A 27,898-nucleotide genomic window follows, 5' to 3' on the forward strand; every position below is an offset into this window, starting at 1 on the left:
ATGACCCACGTAACTCAAATTTCTGAAAAATTAAAAAAGGTTACTTCATATATCCTATAAAAATAAATGTACCCTAGAAAAATAACCATTAAAAGTTACTGTCTCTCAACATGAAATCTTGTATCTCATTTTCCTATCAATTCCTTTCTAGTTTCCAGTGACTGAGGGGATAAACATAACAGGACTAGTCATGGGTTCACTTCAGCCTGACTGGAATACAGTCTATACATCATCATGCTGTAAAGACTGATAGGTCAATTTTATTCAATTATGATCAAACTACTTTGAGTATTTAGATACGTAAGGTACCTATCAATTCAATTCTATCCATGATTAGAACTAAGGTCATCCGAATGAAAACACATTACGAAGGACAAACAATCACTTCCTTTGTTTAGGCTGAACTTATTCCTTCCTATTTAACAATGCCAATAATTTTAAAACACGTTTTCATTTTCTTACAGGGGTCACTACCAAGGATGAGTTAAACAAGCATGTAGAGATTTGTGGCCTTCCCCAGTTTTCTTTAACCCTCATAGCTTTTACTTCTTAGAGAAACTATTATGACTGGTTATAAAACTAAGGAAATTTTAGTGATTTCCACAGTAGGTAACTTGCTTTATACAAATTTCATATTTGACTTCTAGAAATAAAGACAGACACAAAATTTATTTAATTTTTTAATAAACCATAAAATTTAAATATTCAAATAAAAAGAAACAAAAATAGATATTTAAGCCAGCACTAATGTCTGTGTCTATTGTTCCTCTGGGTATTGGAAGCTTGACTTACCTGGGACTAGAGTAATACGGTTATGATGCTGGTATAATAATGAACAAGTAAGTAAAAATGGGCAATAGTTTGATAAAATTTACTTTCAAATCTGGAAGTAAAGATCATCATCAGTAGCTCACTCAAGCCCACCGCAGAGACCTTGCAAAGGTCTTGTCTGTGGAAAAGTATGGCTTACCGTTTTTACCACACTTTCTTCTTCACAGATTAGCCCTCCCTGGCATTTTGATCCTTTTGCTCACTGAAGCTCACTTCAGTCTGTCAAAACATCAGGGGGAAAATCCCCAAACTGAATAGACGAATAAACACTTTTAATGTGAACAATCATATTCAGATCAACCTCTTTTGAAAAAATACAAGTCAGTGGGTTTTTTAATCCTAAAGTAACTCAAATATTATTTTTTCTGCCTGCACTAAAATGGCACTTTTCGTTTTACTGACATTAGCCAGTTATTTGCTACTTGCTTCTATTTTTCTCCCATCACACTGGCACCCTGTTTTTCTTTTTGCTTGAGCCTTATACTTTCCATTCCAGAATATTTGACCTTTAACTAACTTTATCTCATTCTGTGCATAAATCTGCTATTAATCAATGAAAATCACAGAAGGAAAGAGGAAGCAGTGAGCACTAGCAGGATCTCACTTCAATATTCATATAATTTTTATAAGAAAAACATTCATTTTTATTATGCAATCTCAAACCATTATTGTATGACACTATGTCTTTTAGCATACCCAAATGGGTCAACATTCAATATGGACAGCAAGCTAGCTCACAAGAAACAAAGTGTAATGCACAAATTCTTTCGGCTGGCAGAGTCCCAGCAGTGTGGTAATAAAGTGCAGCAAAAATTTCCTTGTATTGAATAAGAATCCAATAACCGCTGAATATTTTTGGTAAAGTTAAGGAAAAACTACTGCAGTCAAGAGATCGGTAGTCTTGAGACTTCACAGACTGGCCGCCCTGGACCACAGTGAAATATCAGACCTGAAGCCAATGAAAAACACTAGCTTGGAAAGGAATGGGTTTATCCCAAAACGCAAAGTTATCCTACACAGATGCTTGGCATACTATGATCTGACAGGTTTACAGTGGTAAACGGCAAAGATAAATGATAACATTATTTATACCTTTAGTGTGCTGAAGAACATAGACGTAAAAGCTGGCAGCTAGAGATTCTATGACAGCTCTTGAGACACATTATCCTGTGCCCTACATTCATTTCATGCTGATGGCGACCAGTCTGAATGGTAACACATAGAGTAAAAACAGTGATCTACTGTATGTGAGTCAGAAAGTACTGGAAAAGTGACAAAATTGTATGTTATTAAATGACAAAACGTATTTTGAAGCTTTATTTAAAAATCTCTCACTGTTCATTATCAAAGTTACAAGATTGTTTGCATACCAATAGACAGACTGTAAACATAGGAAATTTTCATTAAGGAAAGATGAGTTTACTGTAATTTGATCTTTTACAAAAAATTACTGCAAGTTATTGATAACAGAATTTCTCTTTTACTTTCTTAAGTCTAATTCTCTTGAAAATTAAACCAATGTTTCCACTCCTTCGAGCTAAAGTTCAACCATGGTCACCTTAGGAAATACCCCTGTTTATTTGTTAATCAGAAATACAAATTGAGTGGCACATATTTCCATCTTCTTCTTAGGCCAAAGGTTTCAGCTTCATTATATTTTACAAGAAAACAGAAGACTTGCAGTGGTCCTGTAAAGCCTTTCATGTCGCAGCTGAGGTTTAATGACGGCAGTGGAGGAAAGCAGTGGTGATGCAAGTAAGACCAGCCCAAGTGCCCTTATCACACATGGAATCTTTTTCCTGTTTGGCTTGCAGCAGTGTTTCTGGTCAGGTTGCCTCCACCAAACCTGATTGAAGCAGAAGGGTGACATGCTCTGGTAAATCCTGTTTGAGGGTGATTCCGCTCAAGCAAATGGTTGATCCTTCAATCTACTGGTTGCGGGATGATACTAATATGAAGAAAATTATCCGGGTAGCTCAGATGTTCACTCAGCCATTGCAGAGGTGTTTCCAACATTGGCTCAATTCCATGAATCATCACTTGATTCTTTTTTTCCCCATCTATTCCAAGAAAGAAATCCAATAATAAATCCAATCGATAAGTTCGAGAAAAAGTAATCTGTTGCCTTTTGAGAATCCTTAGTGAATTAAATGGATTTTACAGTTTTACAGGTTAAACCTGGTCTATCTCCTGAGCAGGAAATGTGGACATGGAGAAAGTTCAAATGTTGCAATATGTATCACCCAAAACAGAAACCTGAGGGTTACAATGAATTCTGATAAAAATTCTGTCGCTATATGTGAAAGTATTCATTCTTTCTTAATTACTGTGCTTGCCTAAGATTGACGTTAATGAAACTATAGTGGAGAAGACAGCCGATTGTACCCACTGACCAAAATTTATTTTGGTTACACATTAAAAGCTGCGCTATATGGCAATTAAAAATGACAGGTACATGAAGTAGGTCATATTTAAAATATTTAAAATATATAATATAGAAATGTGAGTAGAAATCATCAATAATCATATCAGTGTCTATTTTAGGAAGTTGTTTAAGAAAAACGGATGAGAGCTTTAGGCTAATTTTCAGTAAAGTATTTCAAACATGTATTAGAAAGTTTCAGAGACACTATTAGACTAAGAGTTAAAGTTTTAATGAGAAGGAACTAAGAGTCTGACTCAGGGATTTCTGCTTTAGAGTCATGAAACCTGATTGATTTTTGTTAACACCCCATTCACTAATTAAAAGGATGCTGCAATTCACACTTTTCTTTTAAATTCGTTTTATTACAAATTAAAGGTTAGTTTTGTGTCTTTTATTATTTTGGTATTACGTACTGACAGTCTTTAAACAGAAGCACCCTTAGTTGTTATAGAAAAACAAAGCAAGCAAAACCGAACTCCTCTTTTGGAGAGGGGAAAAAAAGAACTTTTAAGAAACTTTGTGTCATTCCTTTAGCACAATTCTTGGTTTGTCTCTATTAGTCTCTTCGAAATGTCTACGCCTCTCAGCTTGCAGACAAAAGACAAGGAAAGAGGGAATTCAGGGAACCATATAAGAGGGAAATACCCTCTTTTTTCCCTTTTTGCTCTGTTCAAAATGACTTTTGCATCGTTAGTGCTCTAATGTGTAGGCAAAAAGGGCTGATGATGTATGGTGATAATGGCTTGGCTGGCACCTGAAACAAGAGACCCTTTTAAAGAAATATTTAAACTTCCTGTTAGAGGCAGCACAATCCTGGGAGGTGACAGTCAACAGATTGACAACAAGAGAAGACAGAAAAACACTACAGAGAATTGCTAAAAGAATGCCGAAAATAAAAACCTAACAAATATACTATCAATCCCAAAGACAGCAAAATAGAGGTTCCAAACAAACTCCTGAATCACTGTCATAATTTAAACCATTTTAGAAAAAAGATGTCACCTCACAATACTAACCTAAAAAATGTTTTGTTTTGCTTGCCAATCTGTGTTGCATCTCTACATGCTTTCTACACAGCTGTGATCACAGTGTTAACACAACTGGTTTTCATAATGATGAGTATCATCTATAAATAAAAGATTAAGCTATATACTGAATACTATAGAAAGTAGGGTATTAGTAATTTGAGAAGATTTTTAAATGCTGGCATTCAAATGGATAAACCCTTAGCTATCTGGAATGATTCATTCTTTGTAAGTTCTAGATTGCCAAATTTTACTGTATTAAATCTTTCTTAGAATATTTGAAAACAATTCCAGTGTAGTTCTCTTTATATTCTTATATTTCTTTGAAATATTTTAATATTCTCAGAATCTTCCTCCTACTTAGCACTGAGTCAAAAAATGAAAGAGCACTGGTGTAAGAGTAAAAGTTCCTTATCTCTAAAGTTTTTCCTTAAGCCAGAGTCACTTCTGGATATTTTGAAACCGAGTAGAAGAAACAAGTCACAATTCAGTATCCAAAATACTGTGCCTAAAGTAGTATTTAAAGGTGGGAGCAAATACACTGTGGCAAACTCATGCATAGAGTGCATGAAAGGCAAAAACCAACCCTGTTACATAAAAGGGTAGATGAAGTTTGAGTTGTACAACAGAAGTTGCAGAACATAAACATGATTCAAACACTTTGTATAACAAATCCAATAAATCACATTATCAGAAACCTGAATAGGTAGCACTGATTTTGTTTTAAATTGTGGACACTTTCAGTCTGCAACATAAACGCATCACTAACTAAACTGAGACAACTAAGGAAGTAGATCTAGGACTATCATATCCCTCAACATAGCAATTTAAGATTTTAATTATTTTGTCAAGGCCTACATTTGTCCAAATATTTCACCTGTGTATATTTATCTTTTTTGTTTTCTGACTTCCTCCAATAACACACTGAAACTACGGGGATTCTTACAATGGGGTAGCAGTTCCCTTGGAACTATTAACTTCAGTTTCTCTTATTCGTCGCTGTATCCCCAGTTCCTAGCATGGTGCCTGACAGTAATTAGTCAATAAACGTTTTCAGAGCTTGGATAATTCTGCTGCTGGTAGAATACACTGCCCAAAATAAATGTTTTGAGAATAGCTGGTGCTACTACTTAGAAGAGCCTTACCTATAAAGACTGCTTTGGTTATTAAAACAACAAAAAGTAAAAATGTTTCCAGATAAGCCATGAAGTTTATATACTATCACTTAAATTCATGATACTGTGGGGGCTAAAAAAAAATGAATACTTTTCCTTTCACTTTCTAAGTTCCTCTAGCTGGGCTAATAAATTAACAGAGACAGATTGAGAGAAAATTAACAGGAAATCAAAATTCTAATACATGCACACGGGGAGTTCACATAAGCATGAAAATTCCAAAGACAGTGAGGCAACATGGGGTATATATGACATTTTTGGACAAAGGAGAAAAGGGGGGCGGAGAAGAGAGGGTATTAGATTTCAGAAGTGAGAATGGGTGATTTACAGGTAGTTGATGAAGAGCGGAACACACATAGCAGGCAAATTCTTGCTGAGAAACTCAGAAACAATGGGACACAGGGGGTGTCTAGCTAACGGGCTTGGAGTCTTCCTGACTAATTCTAGGGTGAAAATTCTTAAGGTGATTAAGCCCAGGCTCCCTACCTAAGGTAGGTTTTTCTGTCTGAATCTCTTGGGCAGGAAAGTGGGGAGGGCCAAAGGTTCTTTCTCAGTCTCATTTCTTTAAAAACAGCTTAAAATTAACATCCCCAAAAGTCAGCTTCAGTATGGCAAAATTTTGGTTCCCTTCACTACCATAAATAACAAAGCATGACCATATATATTCTGGCAATATCAGAACTAACGAAATGGAGCAGTGAAAAATTAGCAGATGTTCCTTTTTTCCCTAACAGTAGAAAGAAAATACTTGATGATATTGCTAAAATAAATCATGTTTTTTTTGGTAAATATGTGTTTGTGTTTCAAAATGGGAATCTAGAATTTAATAATACTTGGGAATAATATATTACTATAAAGCAAATGACTCAGGAGAAAAATGTTACTCAACACTTCACCTACTCAGATTTTTTTAAAGTTAGTTTGATGCTTTAGAGCAGGCAAACATTTGAGATAGTAATCAAAAGAACTAGCTCTATATGAAACTCTCTTATACAGGGCAGTTTTGGGGGGTACCTTTAATTTTAGTATAATTCCAAACTTAGAGAAAAGTTGCCAGACTTGTACAAGAAAGTCCTATTCACCCAGATTCAGCAATTGCTTATATTTTGCCCAATTTGTTTTATCATTCTGTGTATATATATTTTCTGAATCATTTGAGAGTAAATTAGAAACAATGAGTCCTTTACCCTTAAATATTTTAGTGTGTACTTTCTATCAAAGATATTCTTTTATATAACCACAGCACCATTATCAAAATTAAAAATTAACATTGATATTGAAGGGGACCAAAGTTGTGCCACCCTAAAACTGCCTTTTGGGATACTGATTTGAAGCTGGTTGTTAAGAAATAAGAGAGATTCAGGTGGAAAGACCTGTGTTCCTGGAAGGAAATCTTAGCTTATTCACCTGAGCCTAATTTGAATTAAGTATCACAGACAGAAATACTCCAATTTGGCATTCTCTTGCTACCTGTAAATTGACGATTTTCACTTTTAAAATCTAAGATCCCCATTACTCCCTTTCTCTTTTGTCCAAAATGACATATATACCCAAATTTGCCACACTGTCTTGGAATTTTCATGCTTATGTGAATTCCCTCCCCATGTGCACATATTAAATTTTGATTTTCTCCCATTAACCTATGGTATGTCGTTTTAATTATTAGTCCAACTAGAACTAAGAAGGTGGGGGAAAAAGGTTTTTTTAGCTTCCACAATATATTATGTAATCATTTCAAATTTCATCAGCTTTCCCAATTATTTTCACTCCAGTGGAGGATCTAGTCCAGGAATCATACGTTGCACTTAATTTTCATTTCTCTATACCCTGGACAGTTTTTAGCCTTTCTTAACCTTGATTATTTTGAAGAGTACATGTCTTTATTGTGTAGAATGTCTACATAGCAATTTTAAAAACTAGTTATTTCAATTCATCTTCTAAACATAAAAATAGCCATTCATAAATACTTTGGGTCTGTGAGTTAAGGAAAAGAACAGAAACAAATGTCAAAGACGTGTAGTTTCTTTAGGCAGAAATGGAATTAAATTCTCTTTAAGAGATCATACATCAATATAGAGACTATCACAATAAAATTTCATTTCTAACATGTATCTTATAAGTCCACGTATTATGAAATAAGATAAAGTATAAATGTATCCTATAATTTTGTATTATCATCAATAGCCTAATAATTCAATACTGAACTAGCATCTACTTTAAAGTGAGTATTTTTAGAGTTGTGGGACATTTTAAGAAAAATATATTCAGGTAGATTTTGGCTGTATGATTAGAATAGTAAGAATTATATGTTAAAGCGAAAAGGAAAGGAAAAAAATTCGCATTAGCCACACAAGTCATTAATGAAAATTATGAACTTAAAACAATGGTAGTAGCTTCTTATGTATACATAAAAAATGATGCCTACATATATGTACATATATATACACATGCAATGGATAAAATGATATACAATAATGTAAATGAGACATAAAGGAAAAAGGGCTAGCTATTCACTGATAGTTAACAAGATGCTATTGAAAGATGGACGAACTGGGAGGTAGGCAACTCGAATCTCAATTCTGGTAATTAAGGGCTCTGGGCATGCCTCACATTTTTTAAGGGTATTTCTTTATATATAAAATGAAGGTGTCTATCTAGATCCATGGTTTGCAAATCTGGCTGATGATCAGATTAATTTGGAAGATTTTAAAAAATACATAAACTGAGCCCCTCCCCGATACCTTCTGAATCAATTTCCAGGGTAAAGTCTGTTTTTTAAATGTTCCCTTCAGTAAATCTTACCATAATATGAGTGTAGAAGTTTTCTTCAAACAAAATCTTATGCAGAAACCCAATCTATAACACAGGTGAAGGTGGGGCAGCTTTGCTTGTTATGGGACTGAGTCTGTCCCCTAAGTTCTGCTGCTTGCTGACTTGTGACCCATGGTTGTCTCTAATATAACAGTGGTCAGTTTATAAACCACTGGTCTAGAACAGAGGATCACTAACATGCCTTCCAGTTCCAGCATATGAGTCTTTATGCTTAAACAGCAACATATTTTAGACTTCAGATCAGCATGATTCCCTAGTTTTGAATAGGCAAATCACTTAACTTCTGTTTCCTCCTCTTATAGATAGTGTGGATAAAGAAATCTAATCTCCAGGGTTACATGGATGATTAAATGGAACATCCAAGTAAGGTACTCTGCACAGGGTTTGGACATAGCAGGGATTCAAAAAAGTGAGTGACTCTCTTCCTCATTCCTCCCTCCCGCTCATTCCCTAAAAAAATAAGTGTCAAATATATTACTTATAGAGTAAACGAAGACAGAAGACCACTTTTTAAAAGAGCATGGTTATTAACAAAAAGTAAACATTCACTGTAATTCTTTTCCTACACACAAAGTTACGGGAATGAGATAATTGTTTTAGTACTAGATATATCAAAAGATATATAAAAACCATGGACTCGATTATGTGCTTGGAACGCAAAGGGCTGTGAGAATTTGGTTTCATGTTAATGTATACTCGGCATTGCTCAGTCCCATTACTATGCAGTGTGGAACATGAATTTAACGAATGTGTTAAGAAAAAAAAGATGACAACAAAAACCCAAAGTCTCAATCATTATGCAAACAATAAAATGAATGATATTTTCAAAAATTCCTTAAGCACTGTAAGCCCTCTGGATTAAGCTAGCAGTGCTCTCAACATGTATATTCAGTAGAGCACATCATGACAAGTCAAATGAGCCCTACTGTACTAAGATTATATTATTTAAAAGGCCTTAGGTAAGGTTTTTATTATTTGTTAAAAATGAAAGCATTCAGGTGGGGGGAACTTCCAAAATCATTGTTATATATTTTAAAAATATCATTATTTGAGAACTCATAGTTTGTGATGCATCTCTCTTTTAGACATTTCTATTAGCAATGGCTCATAGCCTTACCCATCTCAATCTGCATTTTAGTCCTTATTCTTCAGCCTATTTTCAGCAAGGAATATGACCTAAATGTCTTTAAAAACAGGTCACTTGAGATTCTAGAAAGATGCATGAGTTTCATTCTTACTATTAACAAGTATACTAAATATGTGAAATCTCTCTCAATTTAAAGGAAGCTAAAAAAATGGCTGTTATATCTTCATGGGAAAATGCTTTTAATCAGAAAATTTCATTTAAAAAATAACATTTTTTTTTAAGTTCATACTTGTGAATACGGAAATAGTAGAAATCTAAGGCCAAATGTTGTAACCACTGTGTTTAGCCTTGTGTATTCACATTTATATTTTATAATTCAGCAGAAAATGACCTGATTTGCTATTCTGGAATATGCGATGCTGAAGGTAAAACTTCTAAAAAATATTTAATACTTCTGAAAGTTTTAAACAAATACAGAGATGAGCTTTTTGATTACCACTAGTCTGACAATTTTGGTCTGACAAATTCTTTAACCTCTGATATGTTCATTAGTAAAACGCCAACTAATTGAATCCATCGACATGAAAAACCACAGGCTGAAATCTGAAGTGCATACATCATGTTGAAGGATTTTGACTCAGCCTCAGCGGTAATAGTCAGTGAGGTCAGGTCAAAGAGGGTTAAACCAAGCCAGGATATAGCCAAAGGAATACATCAAACGCTGATTTTAAAAGGGCAATTAATCTTAGACAGAAATGCTTCCTGGGGAATGAGATCTCAATCTTAAGAGCACACTACATGATGTAGCAGTAAAAATGAACATATACAAGCTTACAGAGCTTTTATCCTATGATCACAAACAGAAGGAGAGTGCTGTTTATCAGAGAAATACAAACCCATTTAAAAATACTTACATTAACTTCTTCCGGATCTATACTCACTTAGCAGTACAGGTCTTAATGAACATATAATACCACAGTTAATATATACCACATATCTCTTTTGAAGAGCAAATTTTATACTTTATATTTTTTTATTATTTCTGCCCACAATATTCTCAGAGCCTTGACTCTTAACATTTTATAAGATTTTCAAAACACGTCCATGTTAATTCTTTCACTGACTTTTGCTTACAATCTTTGTATTTCTTAATGAGAAAGACATAAACCAAAATTTAAACTAAAAAAAACCCCCATATAATTAGTTATTATAAATAGAACACTATGAAATTAAGTGATTGTAAGAGTCTTTCAATGAACTAAAAGTCTCTTGATAATAAGATAGAAATGCGGTAAAAGTTAGAAATTACCAACCCCCCAACATAAAACTTTTAAAATATAGGTTAAAATGTTTTGATCTGTTTTCATAAAATGACCCAGTAATTCTACCTGGGTATAATAGGGCCCATTAATATTTGTCAAGTATGAATTACAGAATAGTTCAGAATTGTTTCATTTAAATATAGGCAATAATTGCACTGTTTATATATGGCCAGACTGAGTTTGCACAGGACTTGTTTTAATGATGACTAGCTTTTAATTGCCTGCATGTGTTATTATTTTGTTAAAATAATTTTCTTTTCTCATGCTAAAGATGAAATATTAATTGTGCAAGTGTCTGTTCCCACTTTTGAAAAAGTCACGTTAATCCGTTTAACTTTTGAGACTTAAAGAACAATAACTGAAGGAAATCAGTGGCATCTTCTGACAGGTCTAGCAATCTCATCTGCATTAATGGAGAATAATGAAAATAACCAGTTTATTATTTCTTTGATTTTAGAAAAGACATATGTCAGTGAATTAACTCATTAACAGATTCTGCATCACTAAGATTAGTCTATGCTACCCATGTGCTGGGTGGGACAAAGCACATAGGTGGAGGGAAAACCAAACAGCCAAGGCAAAAAAAATTGACATGTTTTAGTTTAGAATTTGATGGCATAACGATAAATTTAAGAGAATATAATTATCAAGTTAAAATCGAGCCTAACAAATTGCTTGAGTCCAAATGAGTACAGATCCTTTGCTCCGGAGGGCTTTATTTGAACTCTTTGAATTCCCACTGTGAATGATACTACATCACGCTTTTTACATAAAATATGCACCCAATGAGGGAGAGAAAAAAATGAAATGCAGAGAATGCTAGAATGAGACTGAAAAGGCCGGGCTCTCATGAGAGCCCACTGACCCAGCCTCCTATGTAGGCTCACAGGATCTCAGCAAAATTACAACTGCACCTTCTTCTAGGGGTCTTCTTGCAAATAGTTGGAAAGTTGAAATAAATGTGCATTCTGTTGCTTAGTCTTCAATGAAAAACTGTCACTAGTAACATTTTCGGACCTCTAGCCTTAAGATTTTTAGTTTTAATATATTTTAACAAGTATATGATAATCAAGCTGGCCACAGTAACTATGGAGGTGCCTTAGTAAAATAAGCTTATTTCTTCCTTAATAGAGCCACACTTCTGGCATTTCTAACCATGTCCAAAATTTCTAAAAAAAAGTAAAAATCAGTAGCATGGAACTCTTGCCATAATATAAGGTATAAGTAGTTTACAGTTAGAGTTCACTATATGTTCACACCTTCTGTGCAAAGGCTGAACATAAACAATTACTTGTCTCTGCAGAGTGGATTTATCAACAAACCATAATAAGAAAAAACAAAACTGCTTCTTACTAACTCGACTTCGTAAATTCCTTTTGAGTACATTTATTTTTGAGAAAATATTAAAACAAAAAAACATTAACTGTAAAATCTTGGAATAATATGATTATGAAATCTCATTTAAACAAAACTTTTATTCATTTAAACCCTACAACCATCCCATCCTATGAGAAATCTGGATCCATTAAAGAAAATAAAACCTATAAATGATCTTCCAACTCAAACAGTGTGAGAGTAGAAAGGGATACAAGAATGAAATCAAGTTCTAAATGAGTGAAAAAAAGAATTACTGATATTGTAAAACCATTATTATTCTTACTCATAAACCCACATTCTAATGAAGTTTGAGGGGTTTGTAGGTTTTATGTTTCTGTGTTATGAGTTTACAAATTGCAGTGCCACCTTTTTGGGGAACAGTGTCATCATTCTGACAAAAGTAACTACTGCTGGTTCAAACTTCAAATCGAAAGATATGCCTCAGATGAATAACATAATATTTAGATATTTCTTTTCTCTAATTGCTTTATGTCTGAAAAAATTATTATAACACCAAACAGTTAATTCACCTTATAGATACAATCTAATCATGTTACAGAGCAAAGGAGAAAAAAATGTGAGTACATCATCTTTTCTTACTTTTCGTAAAACTGTTCTGTGGTTTCTCATAAAGTATATCAAAAATTGCTTTGTAATGGCTGTGTGTAGTGCCAGGGGGGTGCTAGAGTAATCGGGGGATCACTTTATAAATTATATAAATGTCTAACCATTGTACTGTGTTAATACAATGTATTTAATATCTGAAACTAATATTAAATAAAATAAAAAAACAATATAAATTTCAAATTAGACTACCTAAATGAGGTATTACGACTCCCCTAGCTTCAAGTTGTTAAAATCATCTTCCAATGTACTAACCAAGCAAAAAATAAATCAATTTTAAGTCAGTTCCTCAGTGTTTTTCTCGTATTTCTGACCTTACTGAAAAATTTCTGCATATTTATAAGAGAAGAGAAAAATATGGCTAGTCCCTCAGCAAAGAGAGTACAGACGTTTTAGACCAGCATTTTAGACCAGATATTAGCCCTTAGCAACTACCCCTGGGTAGCTGGTGAAGGATTCTACTTCTACAGTGGTCATGTGGTATGTGACCTGGTCCGGTCCTTCCTTTTCATCTAATTTCTGCTCTTCTTTTAAGATTTAGCTCAGTCTTCATGACCTACTTCAGAATGACGGATAAGACAGTAATTCTAGGTGCTTCCTAATATTTTTTGCATATCTCCATTCCTATATACATCATATATGTGTATCTTCTTGTCCATTCCAACTGGATCAAAGTTACTTAAAAGCAGGGACTATGTCTTATACATCTCAATATCCTCAGTGCCAGAAGACAGTACGATGCAAAAAAACCCAAATGATGAATAACGAAATCTACAATATCAAATGGAAACCAAAAGTTAAAATGGTAGTTGGGAAGGGTCTCACGGTAAATAAATTTTCAGGAAGCAGGTCAGAAATGGAAATGGGAAAAGGCAGTGATTATAGGATTGTACTTGTTGGTAAGAAAGGTGCAGGGAATCTTTACTAATTTGCCACGGCATGTAAGCCTTTCTCTATACAAACACCCAATTTGTACAATGTCAAGATGAGTTCAGGATTAAAACAGCCCAGCTGTTACAGAGGACTAATCAACTGGAACTTTGACATAAATTTATAAAAGCTATTATTCTCAGAAAACCTAACATACTAGGTTTTTATACATTACATTAGAAAACCGCGAAATGAAATATGATTAGGCAAAGCTTATCGGTGGTTTTGTATTCTCCCAAGTTAAAGGAAAAAAGCTACGGTTTTAAACTTTTGTTGTTTTGTGTTTTTTTGTATGTTGTTTTTAATGAACAAAGGAAAAATATTTCATTTCAGGTCTGGTACAGAAGCTTAGCTCTCTGAGTCATTTTAGCTAAAGCTGACACCACAGAAAATATTTACCTGGGCTCACCTTTGATTACTTCCTGTTACCTCTAACTTGGCTAACTCCTCTAGCCACTTATAAAATAACAACAAAAAGCACACGAATCATCCTTAGTTACTCCATAAGAACAATGACCTAAAGCACGTCTTCATAATTGTTAGTACATTCTACCTTGATATGATGAAATAAGGCAAAATTCCTTTACTTATGAATCACCTGTAAGGAGTAGACAATGGTGCCAATGGTACTTCAACATTTATGAAGTACTTTCTCTCTTTATCATGACAGCCAATTCTTATCCATACACACCCAATCTTAAAGTCTTTCACTTTCAACCTAACTTGGGTGGAGGTGTTTCAAAATGCTTCACGTTTGACAACGAGACAGGTGTACTGGCAGTAAACAGTTCTTTCCTGCAAGAGTGACCTGTTTTGGATATTCCCCACATATCCTGAAATGACAGTTATTTTCCAATATAAGGTGACGAAGGAAGGTAATACTTATATCATTTCAATGATGTATGTGCATGGCTTGTGTGTGTGTGTGTGTGTGTGTGTGTGTGTGTGTGTCTGTGTTCCCCAATCAATATGAGCATGTGACAATTTGGGCGGGAAGTCTGTCACACAAAGATATCCACCTATAGCATCTGAAATCATCTAAGAGGGAGGTTTGTGGATTACAGTTGTTAATGGCTACCTCCTCGCCCCCCCCTTCAAAAAAATGCAAGGGAAGTCACATTGTATATTCTTCAGCAACAGATGTGTAGGTAGAACAAGATAAAAATTTAGAAGAGAATAAAGAATTGTTAAAAGAATAAAAAGCCTCACAAATTTGTGCACCATTCTTGTGCAGGGCCATGTTAATCTTGCATGTTGTTGTGATCTGGGTGTAGGAATGGCAGAAGAGCAGGAAGGCACGTTCTGACAGCACGTCAGCTCAAAGTGCACGACTGCTTTCCATTTACATGCTTGAATGTCGCAGACATCATTTAAAAAAATTCAACAAGAGTGGTCAGAATTATATACAAGAACTCTAAAATAACAAAATGAACAAAATGAAAATAGTAGAAGTTCAGGTTCATAAGAGCATACCAGCAAGAGAGAACAGCACGAAGGCGAAATCAGGTACTACACACAAATCACAGAATAAAGAGTAAGGAATAAGCAAACATTTCAGAATGTTATTTTAAACTAAACAAAAAAGTTAAAAGGTTGAAAAAGAGAAACTGAAATAAATGGTAGCACAGTAAAGTGGAAAACCCAAAGGACTAGGAGATGAAGACTTGAATTCTAAACTTAGTTCTGCAATTAAGTAGCTAAGAGATGTTTAGCAAATCATCTAAAAAAAATTACGAGAATGAATTAATAGTTCTAAGTTTCCACAGTTTTATTATTCTTTAAAGATGTCAAATACAAAATTAACACCCAACCAATCTCATCCTGCTCTTCTGTAGCAAGTGTTCTCTCATCATTCCATGCATTTGTTGACAAGTGTGTTGCTGATTGGGGCGGGGGATAGATCATTACAGTAGAACTGTTTTCTTCAAATGTTTTGAGTTTCCTTGTGATGTTTGCACTCAATAGTCAGGATCTTATAAAGAAGTATATTTTAAATGACAATGTTTTTATAAAGTAGATTGTCAGAAAACATCTATGAAAAATATGTAGCCATTTGAATATTAAGTTTTAGTTTAAATTTCAGTTACTCTTAATTGATGCAGGCATTTCTTTCAAAGTTCTTTAAAATACTACAAATTACTCAAAAAGAAAGATACAGTGGAGAGACATGAATAACTGAAAGTCAATGCTTTCAGTGGGGGGCGGGAATGAGGCTTATGGGTTCTATCTCTGTTAGTAATAAAAATGGTTAATCTCTTAATTATATTTCAAGTGAAAAAACTAGTCTATATTCCCAAATGTTCAAGAATATAGCAAAACAGACATTAAAAACAAAACAAAACTAAAAAAAAAAAAAAAAAAAACCTTAGAGTATGGAGAAAATAAATTGGTACAGCAAGTATTCCTGAATCAATAAGAGTTACTGAAAATATCCCAGTCAAAATTTCTATAACTTGACTTCAAAAATAAAAAGCTAGATAATTATCTCTATAAGGATATACAGGAAAATGGCAATATTAGTTGTCTCTGGAGAGAGGAGCTGGGTTAGGATTTGGTGGATAGGAACTGGGAGAGAAATTTTTCTTTAAATTCCTTTAAATGCTTTTCGATTTTAGAACTATATAAATGTATTATCTATCGGAAAACAATTTTTAATTATTTAGCTGAGTAAAATACATTAAAAAACATTGATAAATAGGACTTCATCGAAATTAAATACTTTTACTCTTCTAAAGAAAATGAAAAGACAAATCTCAGATGGAGAAATACAAATCATGTCTGATAAAGGACTTATATCCAGAATATATAAATAATTCTTAACCAGTAACAAAAAGATAAATATTCTATGAAAAAAAATTGAGAAAAGGGTTTGAACAGACATTCAATCAAATATATCCACGAATAATAACAAGCACATGAAAACACTCAACATCATTAGTCATTCAGGGAAATAAAAATTAAAACCACCATGAGATACCACTACACAACCACCAGGATGGCTATAAGACAACAAGTATATGTTGGCATCTATGTGAAGAAACGGAAATCCTCATACATTGCTGGTAGGACTGTAAAATGGTGCAGCCACTTTAGAAAAGTTGAGTAGTTTCTTAAAACATTAAACACAAACTTACCATACTACCCAGCCATTCCATTACTAGGAATCTAATCAGGAAAAATGAAAATGTATGTCTACACAATGATTTGTATGTGAATGTTCATAGCAGTATCATTCATAAAAGTGAGAAGGTGGAAACAATCCAAATGCCTATCAACTGGCGAATGAATAAACAAAATAAGATATACATACCCAATGGAATACTACTCAGCAATTAAAAAGAACAAACTAATGAATCATGCTATAAATGGAATGAAACCAAAAACATTATGCTAAGTGAGGAAAAAAAACAGTTGCAATTTTGTATAATTCTATTCATGTGAAATATCCAAAAGATGCAAATCACAGACAGAAAGCAGACTAGTAGTTGTCTATGATTGGCAGTGGGAGCGGAGATTAGCTGCAAATGAGCACAACTGAACTTTTGAGTTGATGAAAATTTGAATAATGACTGAATAACACTATACATTTACTAAAAATAAAAATCATTAAATTGCCAAAAAAATTATTTAACTGAAACTCTTACTGAAAACTAAAATTACACAATAAAAATAGATTAGGATTCTAAGATAGTATTATAATCAACTTAATGTTAATTATGCCATGATTAAATGATCATAAGTACTGTTTCAGGTAATGATACAAAGAAAGAGTTCAGTAATTAAAATATCGAGTAAACACTTAATCCCAGAATTAGAGATATGAGGATGTATAAGGCAGCATCAAAAACCTTGACTATATGGTCTAGTAGAGTACAGAGATGACAAATGACAGTAAGATCTTATAAAATATATTTTTAACCTCTGAAACCAATGAAACCTATTCAATTTAAATAATTCTGACTAGTGGTCAATGATCCTTTTTTTTTATTTAATCAATCTCTTCTGGTACTGGTTCTGCTGCTGTTTTAGATGTCCACTTTCTCCCTCCATGGAGACTTTGTGCAATGAGAAGTGCTAGACAAACAGGTATGTCAAGAAAGGCAAGCATATTTGATTAAAGAAAGTAAAGGTAAGAAAAATTATTTTTACTATCTCATATTCCTTTAGAATGAAGAAACATAATGCAAGGTTAAAAATAATATTTACCAGAATTGACTTCACATATGAAAGACCCAGGGCACCAAAAATGTGTTAAGAGGATAATTTAAGAGCATTTATTTGTAAAAATATATGTACCCCTATGTTTACTGCAGCACTGTTCAAGGTTGCCAAGACCATGAAAACAACTGAAGTGTCCTTCCACAGATGACTGGATAAAGGAGATGTAGCATATATACATTACTCAGCCAAAAGAAAAGATGAAATACTGCCATTTGTGACAACATGGATGGATCTTGAAAATATTAGGCTAAGCGAAACAAGTCAGATGGGAAAAGTTGAGAACCATAATTTCACTCATATGTGGGATGTAAAACTGAAAGCAACAAACTAACGAGACAAACAAACTGACACAGACAACGGTATAGTGGTTACCAGGGGGAAAAGAGGGGTGGGGGGAAATAGAAAAGGATAAAGGGGATCAAATATACGGTGATGGAATAGTATTTGGCTTTAGGTGAGGAACACAATGCAATATATAGATGATGTATTACAGAACGTGAATCCTATATAATTTTATCAACCAATGTTGCCTCAATAAATAAAAACATACTGATATGTTTCCCACAAAACAAACAAAAAGAACAGCGTGTTTTATTTTGCTAAAGAGAGTTGGATATTTTGTTGGTGTCAATAATTTATAAATTGTTATAATTTATTAATTGTTATAATTTATTAAATTGTATAATTTATTAATTTATAAATAATAAATTGATAATGAAAATATCCTCCTGAAGAAACTAGTAAATGCTATTTATAAATGCAGAATGCTTATGTTACCTCAGTGACAAAGAGAAATGAAATATTTTACTGTTGCTGACTATATTACCTTCAGGAGCAACCGCAGAAGGACAAACTTCTTTGAGGAGATCTCCTAATGTATGCAATTGCCCATCTGTAGCCACAGGACGAAAAAGCTTCTGAATGAAAGGTCGTTCAGTTGTTGTCTATTTGAAAAATGAAAAAAAGAATTCAAACGATTAAGTCTTTGTTGCTATGAATACAAATTAATAGATCAGAAATTTAAAGTATGCATTAGATGTCTTCTGATATAGTGTAATCTGGAACATACATCACAAATGTGGTATTATTGCCAAAAGTGCTTAACAAAGTCAAGTCAATCTAATAATGAGGAAGCAATCAGACAAATCCAGAAATGTGCAACATTCTAGAGACAACAGGCCTGGACTCTTCAGAAAAGTTTTCAAAAGCATTAAAAAATAAAACGACACAAAAAGATTAAAAGAGATTGACAGGATGTAACAACTAAATTCAAAAAATTAAATCATGATTGAATATTGGATTGGAGAAAGAAATTTAAAAAAATCAGATATAAAAGACATTTTTGGAATAACTTAGGAAATGAGGAATAAACATTAGATAATATTATTGAATTAATGTCAGATTTCCTAGGTGTGATAAAGGTTATAAAGCCAATATCCTTATAGTTAAAAAAATCATGCTCAAGTATTTAGGGATGAGATACCATGATGTCTGAAATTTACTTTCCATTGATGAGAGGAAGAGGGGAAAGGAGAGGGAGAAGAGAGCAAATGTGGAAAAATGTTCACTGTGAATCTAGGTGAAGCATATATGATCTTAGTTGTTTTGTGATTTCAATTTCTCTGTATGTTTAAAATTTTTCAGAATTGTAGATGCAGTATTTCTTCTGACAAGTGTTATTAGCACTCTGTCATAACTTATTGCTAATAATTTCAATGTTTTACCTACTTTTAAAATTAAATTTTATTTTTCTAAACTGCCTCTATAGGAGTATGTCAATGACGACGGGAGCCTCATAATGACACAGAGTGCAGAGGCTCTGGAATCAGCCAGTCTACGAACAGCAGTATCATTTATGAGCTCTATGAGCTTGCACTCAGCGTCTTTGGATATCTGGGACATTCTACATCTTCTAAGTTTGTTGTGGGAATGACTGAAGGGCTGTGCCAAGTACAGAGTAAGTAAGTAAATAAATAAATAAATGGTGAAGAGAATAACTCCCCCTGCCTCCAATTCCTTAACTGTTATTTTAAGATGGTAAGTTTTTATTTTAAGCTTCCTGGAGTGAAAAATCATAAAAACTTACAAATACAGAGTGATGCCTTATATTTTATAAGACAGTGATCTCAAATATCTAGCCATTAAGGACAATTTTTGTTTGTTTTGTTTTCTTTTATCGCAGGTATACCTCGACTTCTTCGACATAACTATTATAGATCTGGGCAAACTTTGGTTTTAAGTGTAGACATACACTAAATGTAAAAAAAAAAAAAAACACCAAAGTAGATGTAGTGCAAGTATGTGAGAGTCACCTTTACTAGTTTTACACTGTGTATTCAGTGGATACATAATACATGTTAAAAATAGTATTCCAGTAATACAGTTGTCTATGGCAAGTATGAAAAAAATGTAGAAAACTAAAACTTTGATAATTAGTATGCACTGAATATTATGCAATTCACTTCAATAACTGAACTCATTTTTTTTAAAAGTCTGATTAATATCCTTCACTTTAGGAAGCTCATACTTTTCACACAAGATGAAACTGAGAATGGTATCATACACGATCAAGAATTAACTATGTGAAGTTAATAAAGGTTAGGGGACCTCAGAGAAGAAATGAAAAGGGGACTGAAGTAATAATTTAAAATAGCCACCACCCACTTAAGGCTTTCTATCTTCCAAGCAATGAAGAGGCTTTTAAGACTTTTTAGCAAAGGAAGTGACGTGATGAAAGAAGCTTTTTCTGAAGGCTAATGGAAAGCAGCACTGTGTACAATGACTTGGTTAAGAGGTAACATCAGGATGACTGGTGAGAGAGGCTGTTTGAATAATGCAAGCCCATGTGATGACAACTGGGACCGGGTCAGTGGAAAAGGAAGGGAAGGACTGTATACCCAGTTAAAACAAAAAAAACAAAAAAACAAATAAAATAAAATAAAATATCATCCATAGTTTGATCTGAAAATACTAATGTTTTCAGCAAAGTCAAAGAAATTTTTTCAAGATTCAATTGCTCCCTACTTAGTGACAGAATTGAGAGATGGCTTAGTTATAATAATATATAATATTATATAATAACTATAATACAATAAAACAATATGCTAAACAGAAAAAGCCAACTAGTCTTAAAATTGTTAAAATCCAGAAATTCTCCTTTACCTCCATTTTTAGAGAAATGTCCTCTAATTTCTCTGCATTTCTTTTTCTACAATCTTTGAGCGGTTATAATAAAGGTATAACAACCTTTATAATGACATTATTTGCTTGGGGCAGCGGGGAAGCCCCAGTACTGTTAATATTCTAAGTAAATTGTGTAGAATGGTAACCAAGAAAACTCTCAACAAAGTGCTGTTTCTTACACAACAAAAAGCTTATTTTAAAAGACAAAGACCCAAATACCCTAATCAAAAATCTAATGAACATTCTGTGTCATACTGATTAGTGTGCCTTTTTAAGAATTTATATTCTTTTCCTACCCTACCCCCCAAAACTTATATTCTTATTCTTAAAATTTTATTATGCTAAAAAAAAAAAAGCACACAAGTGTCTGAGTCACACCAAATATGAAAAATACTCAATTTCAGGAGTCACCCTTAAAACAAAAGCTCTCCACAGACAGGTCATGCATTCAAGTACTTTACAGAGGTTCCAAAGGGCAATGGGACTAGAGAGTAAATTGAGGCATATTTCTTAAACAAATCTCATTAAACCTAAATTGGAGTTCAGCAGAGAATACTAAATTATGCTAGGAAATATTTAAAAGCTATCTTCCTTTTAAATATAGCAAGAATTTAAAAAATGTAAAAAGCTCCTTGAACATGAATTCTTTCAAATTTTGATTTAGTATACATGAAACCAGACAATGCTAACCACATCCATGGTATTCTGAATCTTAGTCTGAGAGACGAGAATGCCGCTATAAGGAAATATAGCCAATACTTACTTAATCTAGCCATTAATTTATAAATATGTAAACTATTTCAGTGACTTCCAAGAAACAGTATTACTCTCTCATAAGAAATAATGTGACTTGGTAAAGTCATCTTTGAAAACAGCCCTTGTTATTTAAAAAATATACATATTAGTCATTTCTTAAATATGCCAAATGGAATATAAAATTGGGGTGCTACTGGCTGGCTGTTCCCATGCCTCCTCTAGTCATGCACCCTCACCAATGAAATAACAATTTTTTCCTATATGGAAAAGTTATATTGTTGATTTACTCTGGAGATAGAGTGAACAGAAGCAGCAGAACCAAATTTGTAAATTCTGTAAGTTAAATCTGTAACATTTTAGTGAATCTTACATATTTTCTTAGACTGATAGTTCAAGAGTGACACTTGAATTCTTATAATGTGTGTAATGACTACACATCAGTACGCTAATCATGATATCATCAATTTTATGCCTAAGAAGTAAAATACAAGGAAAGGTCTATTTCCAATATAGCCAAATAGGTTAACATTAAAGTTGATAAAACAAGAAATGTTGACTGACTAGTAGACAATGTACGGACTTTAAGAATAGGTACAACTACATCACTAAGATCAAGTTTGGTTCTTTTGAGTTACCTAAAGTACATACTACAACAAAAACTATGAGTTATTAAAGAGCATAGTGAGCTTTGCAGCCAGAAAGAACTGGCTTCAAGTCCAGGTTCTGTCTTTATTATAGGAGCATAGGAGCATGGGGACAATTACCTAACTTTCCTGAACCTCAGTTTCCTCAACTGTGAAACAGAAATAGTTATAGGTGTATGTATACACACACATGCATGAGTGTAAATGGAGATAATATCTACATTGCAGAATTTTTGAGATATATGTGAGCAAAAATCATGGTACACATGATCACCTAAACACACATCCTAAAACACAGACCACAACCATGATCAACAGTTTTAGAAGACTGGAATGGATATTTTAACTTAATACTATCCCAATTTAGCAGACTCAAGTTTTTATTTCCTTTCGATCTTTTTTTTCTCTAAGTTCACTTGTCTATATGAAATTCAGCGTATGTTGCTAATGTATTTTTATATGGCAAGGGGACAAGAGTCAGTCATTTTAGGATTAAATTTATAACTGGTCTAGAAATTAACACCAAAAGCAAGATCCATAAAAGGAAATACTGATAAACTGGGCTGCATCAAAAAGCAACAATAAAACTTCTGCTCTGCAAAAGATCCTATGAAGATGAAAAGACAAGCCACAAACAGGGAGAATGTCTGTAAACCACATATCCATATAAAGAACTCTAAAAATTCAATAATAAAAAAGCAAAGAATTAAATTACAAAATGGGGAAAAGACACAGACATTTCACCAAAGAGGGTATATAGATGGCACATAAGCACATGAAAAGATGACTGACACATCATTTGCCATTAAGGAAATGCAAATTAAAACCACAATGCCATGTCACTATACACCTACCAGTATGTCTAAAAAAAAAGTAATAACACAAATGCTGGTGAGTATGTGGAGAAAGTAGATCAGTCATATATCACTGGTGCAAATGTAAAACGGTACGGCCCCTCTGGAATGAGTATGGCAGTTTCTTACAAAACTAAACATACATTTACTATTATGACCTAGCAATTTTACTCTTGAGTATTCCTAGAAAAATAAACTTATGTTCTCAAAAAACTGTATATACATGTTCATAACAGCTTTGCTCATAATATCCAAAAACTGGAAACAATCCCACTGTCCTTCAACAGGAGAATGGTTAAACTATCTGTGCTATATTCATACCACAGAATACTACTCAGCAATAATAATAATTTAAAAACCTATTAATATATGCAACAACTTAGATGGCGCTCAGGGGAATTATGTTGCATAAAAAAAGCCCATTTCAAAAGGTTATGTACTGTAGGATTCCATTTACATAACATCTGCAAAATGATAAAATTTTAGAAATGGGAACCAATTAGTGGTTTTCAGAGGTTAGGGCGAGAGGGAAATGAGGTGGGTGAGGTAGATGTCTGTGGCTATAAAAGGGTAGCCTTTGTGATAGCACAAAACTAATGGAGTATGAGTAAGGTTTGTGGATTATATCCACGTCAATTTCCTGGTTATGATACTGTACTTTAGTTATACAAGATATCACTAATGGGGGATACTGGGTGAAGAATATATAGATCTTTCTGGATTATTTGTTACAACTGTATGTGAAGATTATATGTTAATTAATGAAAAGCATTTAGAACAATGCCTAGTGCATAGTACATACTCGGTAAGTATTGTTAGCGTTCTTACAAATGTGACTTGACACTCAAGAGAAATTTATTAAATACTAATACGTATTTTGTATGGAGTTGTAATATAAAACATGGATGATTATAAGATATACTAATTTTGTAGTCACCCTGTCACTACATATCAGTGCTAATTTTGTTCTTTGGTCATACATATTTTATCAACATGAAATATGAATTCTAAATGTGGTTTTTGTTAAAAATGACAATTTATAGCTAGAAGGCTCAGTGACCGTCGAGCCAATGACCATAAAGAGGAGGAAGAATCATATCAGATAGTAAAGAGAGATTCTATTCATAAAATGATTAAAAGTTATTAAGGAGAAAAACAAAAATTCAGAAAGGATACAACTTAAAAGATGTCCAGTAGATGAATGATGATTCACTGGGTTGTGAAACTTACAAATGGTCTTAATTAAAAGGTGGGGTGTGGGGTGTGTGTGAAAGTGTGGTAGTGGTGGTAGTGTCTCCTACTGACACAGCAGGCAGAACTTGATGATGACAAGGGGCCCAGTTTGTTAAAACAGCTCGGACAGAATTATCCTAGTAGTAATATCCAGGTTCAGAATCTCCAACCAATGACCTGAATCACTGTAAATTGAATCCATAACATTTGCTCCAGTTAGCCTGAGGTGGTCATTTTATTCTTCTTGGTTGAGGGGAAGAAACAAATATTATATTGTTACTTCATATACATCGTATTTTTCCAGGTGTAGCAACAAGTTTTGATGTTATCAGTTACTTTGTGTGTGTGCTTTGCTTTCAAGTCCTTTGATAGGATGATTTTCTACATTTATAAGTAAAAAAAAAATTATTTGATTTATAAGAGCTGCTTCAGTATACCAAAGGATTTCCACTTATTCTATTTATAGGTATTTTTTGAAAATCAGCTATACTGAACTATACCTGGAATTATCAATGTCTATTTATTGATCAATAAAGAATGTAATTAGATTTATAATTAGTACTATGTGTTTTAGAAGAATTAAATCCAAAAAAGGGATTATAGAAATATCAAGAAGTGAAACAGATTGCTCTCATTTTTATATGAAATTTGTTATATTTATAACTAGCATAAGTTGAACTGAAAGAATTAGAAAAACTAGATTTTACAATATACAAGTCTAATAAAAAAAATAAATAACTATAAGGATGCTATCCGTGTACAAAAGCCACCTCTAATATTAAAAACCTCATCAACAATTACTAGGGCTATCAAAATCAGTTTTAAAATAAACTGTATTTGAAAAGCTTTAAATAACAAGTAGTGAAAGCTTCATTATTACCAAAATCGTGACAGTAATAAAGTGATAAAACCTTTCTTAAGTGATAAAACCTTTCTTAAAATTCTTAAAGAAAATAAAATCACAATATAATTTATTTTTGAGAATCATGTAGTCGCTGATATTCCATAGTAGTGACAGGCATTACAAGGATATAAAGATAAATAAATTGCAATAAAGGACATTTTATTTGTTTCCTGCCTATGCTAAAAATTAAAAAAAAAAAGATTTGAGATTGCTTATAACAAAAGCAATATAACAACTAAAACTATTAACACATATGTAGCTTGGAGAGAATTATCCAATCTCTTTTATAAGTGGAATCTAAAAATAAAACAAACAAAAAAACAACCAAGCTCATAGATACAGACAACAGAATGGTGGTGGTTGGGGGTGGGGGTTGAACTGTTTTTGTTTTAGTTGCAATAAATTTAATTTTTTTTATTAAAAAAAGTCTAATCCGGCTACAGTCTATAATATGAATTAAAACCGGGAAGAAACTGAAGAATTGTTGAGTCCCTTTGGTTTATTTGAGAATTAATGAGGATATTAACTTACATGGTGGCAGAGAAAATAGATATAAGATGTAGATAAATTAGGTGATCTGAAAATAGATTTGTTTCATTGATTCATTCATTTATTCTTACTTTAATCCATTTCTTTCACTGTATAAGGTACTTGTTAGTGGTATTCAGCAAAAAATGAGTAACGTAGTTTCTGCCCTCACAAAACTCTCTGACCAGTCCTAAGTAGCTCTTTTAATCTAGCAACTTAAAAATCAGTCCCACTCCCTAAGTGTTCACAGCCTCAATCCAGAACCATGCATCCCACATCCTTTCAAATTCTGTTTCCTAGCCTATTCCCAAACCTCAGTCTCTGATCACATCTTATTTTCTTGACTATGGTTCCACCCCACTCCCTTGGCAGCACTCCAGCTTTCATCTCTGGTTTTACTCCTTAGATTCACTTCCTACTTCCTATTCTGGGTTAGGGCTGATTTCATGTGCTTTGGATAAATTCTTGCCTAATCCAGCCAAGCCCTGTGGTGTTTACAACTAGGCACAGTGCATATGGCTGCCTCCTTTCCCCCTAAACAGCCCAGACCCAGGCACTCAGAGTCCAGCCATTAAAAAAAAAAAAGAAAAAGAAAAAAAGAAAAATGATCCCAATAGTAATACTCTGATCCAGAATCTCAGACTAATAAATAGAGGGCAAGGGTAAAGTATATCATAAATCCTCGCTCATTAAATATTTAGTGAGCACTTACTAGGGTATCACTGTGCTAGGGGATTCAAAGATGAATAAAGCACATATAAACAACTAATTGTAACACAGTATTAAGTGATAACAGAAATATGTACAAAAGGGCTGTTAGCAAATTTAAAAGCCCAAGGACAAAATTTAATTCTGGACTTTTTGGTAGTTAGAGCAAAACCAAAAATAAACCCCCCAAAACCATAACTGGCTACATAATTTCATTTTCTAAGAGAGGAAGATTCACAAGTAGGTACAAAGTAAAATATGCTAAGTGTGGTAGAATGTAAGGTAGTAAAAGAGTAGAGAGTTTCAAAAGAAAATGAAAACAAAGGAGGGAATATAGGTCTTTAAGGTTCCAACTTGAAATACATATATTTTTTTAAATAGAGAAAGAGATAAGGCCTTTTAGGCAAGCGGTCAGTACCAATCCTTCCTTTCACAAGTCTTCTCCCTACGAAAGTATTCAGAGGGCAGTTGGAATATAATGGGACCTGTGAGAAATTAGTAGATCAGAGAAGAAAAGTGGGCTAAGAGCTTCGCATGTAGAGTGTAATGTCAAATGCAGGGAGATTAGGAAAGGCTTGGTTGGAATCCCAACTCACAACACAACTGACAGTGTATCTATGGCAAATTACATCAATTATTGGGAGTCTGTTTCTAAATTTGAAAAATGGGAATAATATATATTTTTAAATGACTGCTGTGATGATTAAAGGAGATCCATAAAACACCTCATACAACAGGTGCTTAATAATGATTAGTTATTTTCATTCACCCTTTTAAAAATCACTGTTGAGAAATGTAACACTATTTAGTCTCCACAGAACCAATAATGGAAAGAATAAAAAATAACTGGTAATCAACCATCGGTTCCCTCTGAAGTCTTGTTAATTAGAATAAATATGTGGCACAAATAAAAAGAGGGGTTTACACAGGATATGCCCCCAGACTTTACCAACAATGACACATGATATGTGCTTCGAACTGTCACATGCATATTTGGCCTGAGATATATTCATGCGTATCAAATTTTGCATCGCATGCTTTTCAAAAGAAGCCTCATATTAAAATTAGCTTAAGAATATACACAATTACAATACCTCATTAAGTAAAAAGAACAGACCATTTTCAAATGAATGCTTTCAGACCTTTACAGTAAACAGTCCTTTTGGTGGTGGGAAGTGGGGCAACACAGAGGGGAGCTGGGTGGGGAGTCTGTGCCACTTAATCAGACTACTTTTATCC

The 27,898-nt window shown here is 33.4% G+C and overlaps 1 protein-coding gene across 3 annotated transcripts in view; it reads right to left on the reverse strand.

Annotated features, from left to right (window-relative positions):
- Nucleotides 1-667: 667 nt before the first annotated feature.
- The window catches only part of ATG5 (autophagy related 5), a 117,488-nt gene continuing 90,257 nt past the window's right edge, over nucleotides 668-27,898 (reverse strand). For 2 of the 3 annotated variants that reach the window (XM_006926043.3, XM_025042402.1), the window contains exons 7-8: nucleotides 18,676-18,793; nucleotides 668-2,891 (exon numbers count right to left, since the gene is read on the reverse strand). In XM_006926043.3, the coding sequence (XP_006926105.1) occupies nucleotides 2,755-2,891; nucleotides 18,676-18,793 (255 nt within the window). In that variant the 3' untranslated portion in view covers nucleotides 668-2,754. Of the gene's footprint in view, nucleotides 2,892-17,563; nucleotides 17,703-18,675; nucleotides 18,794-27,898 lie in introns of those variants that run through there. The other variant, XM_015600124.2, reaches the window with a different exon arrangement.

Source organism: Pteropus alecto, unplaced genomic scaffold (assembly GCF_000325575.1).
Source record: "Pteropus alecto unplaced genomic scaffold, ASM32557v1 scaffold79, whole genome shotgun sequence".
Taxonomy (NCBI): Eukaryota; Metazoa; Chordata; class Mammalia; order Chiroptera; family Pteropodidae; genus Pteropus; species Pteropus alecto.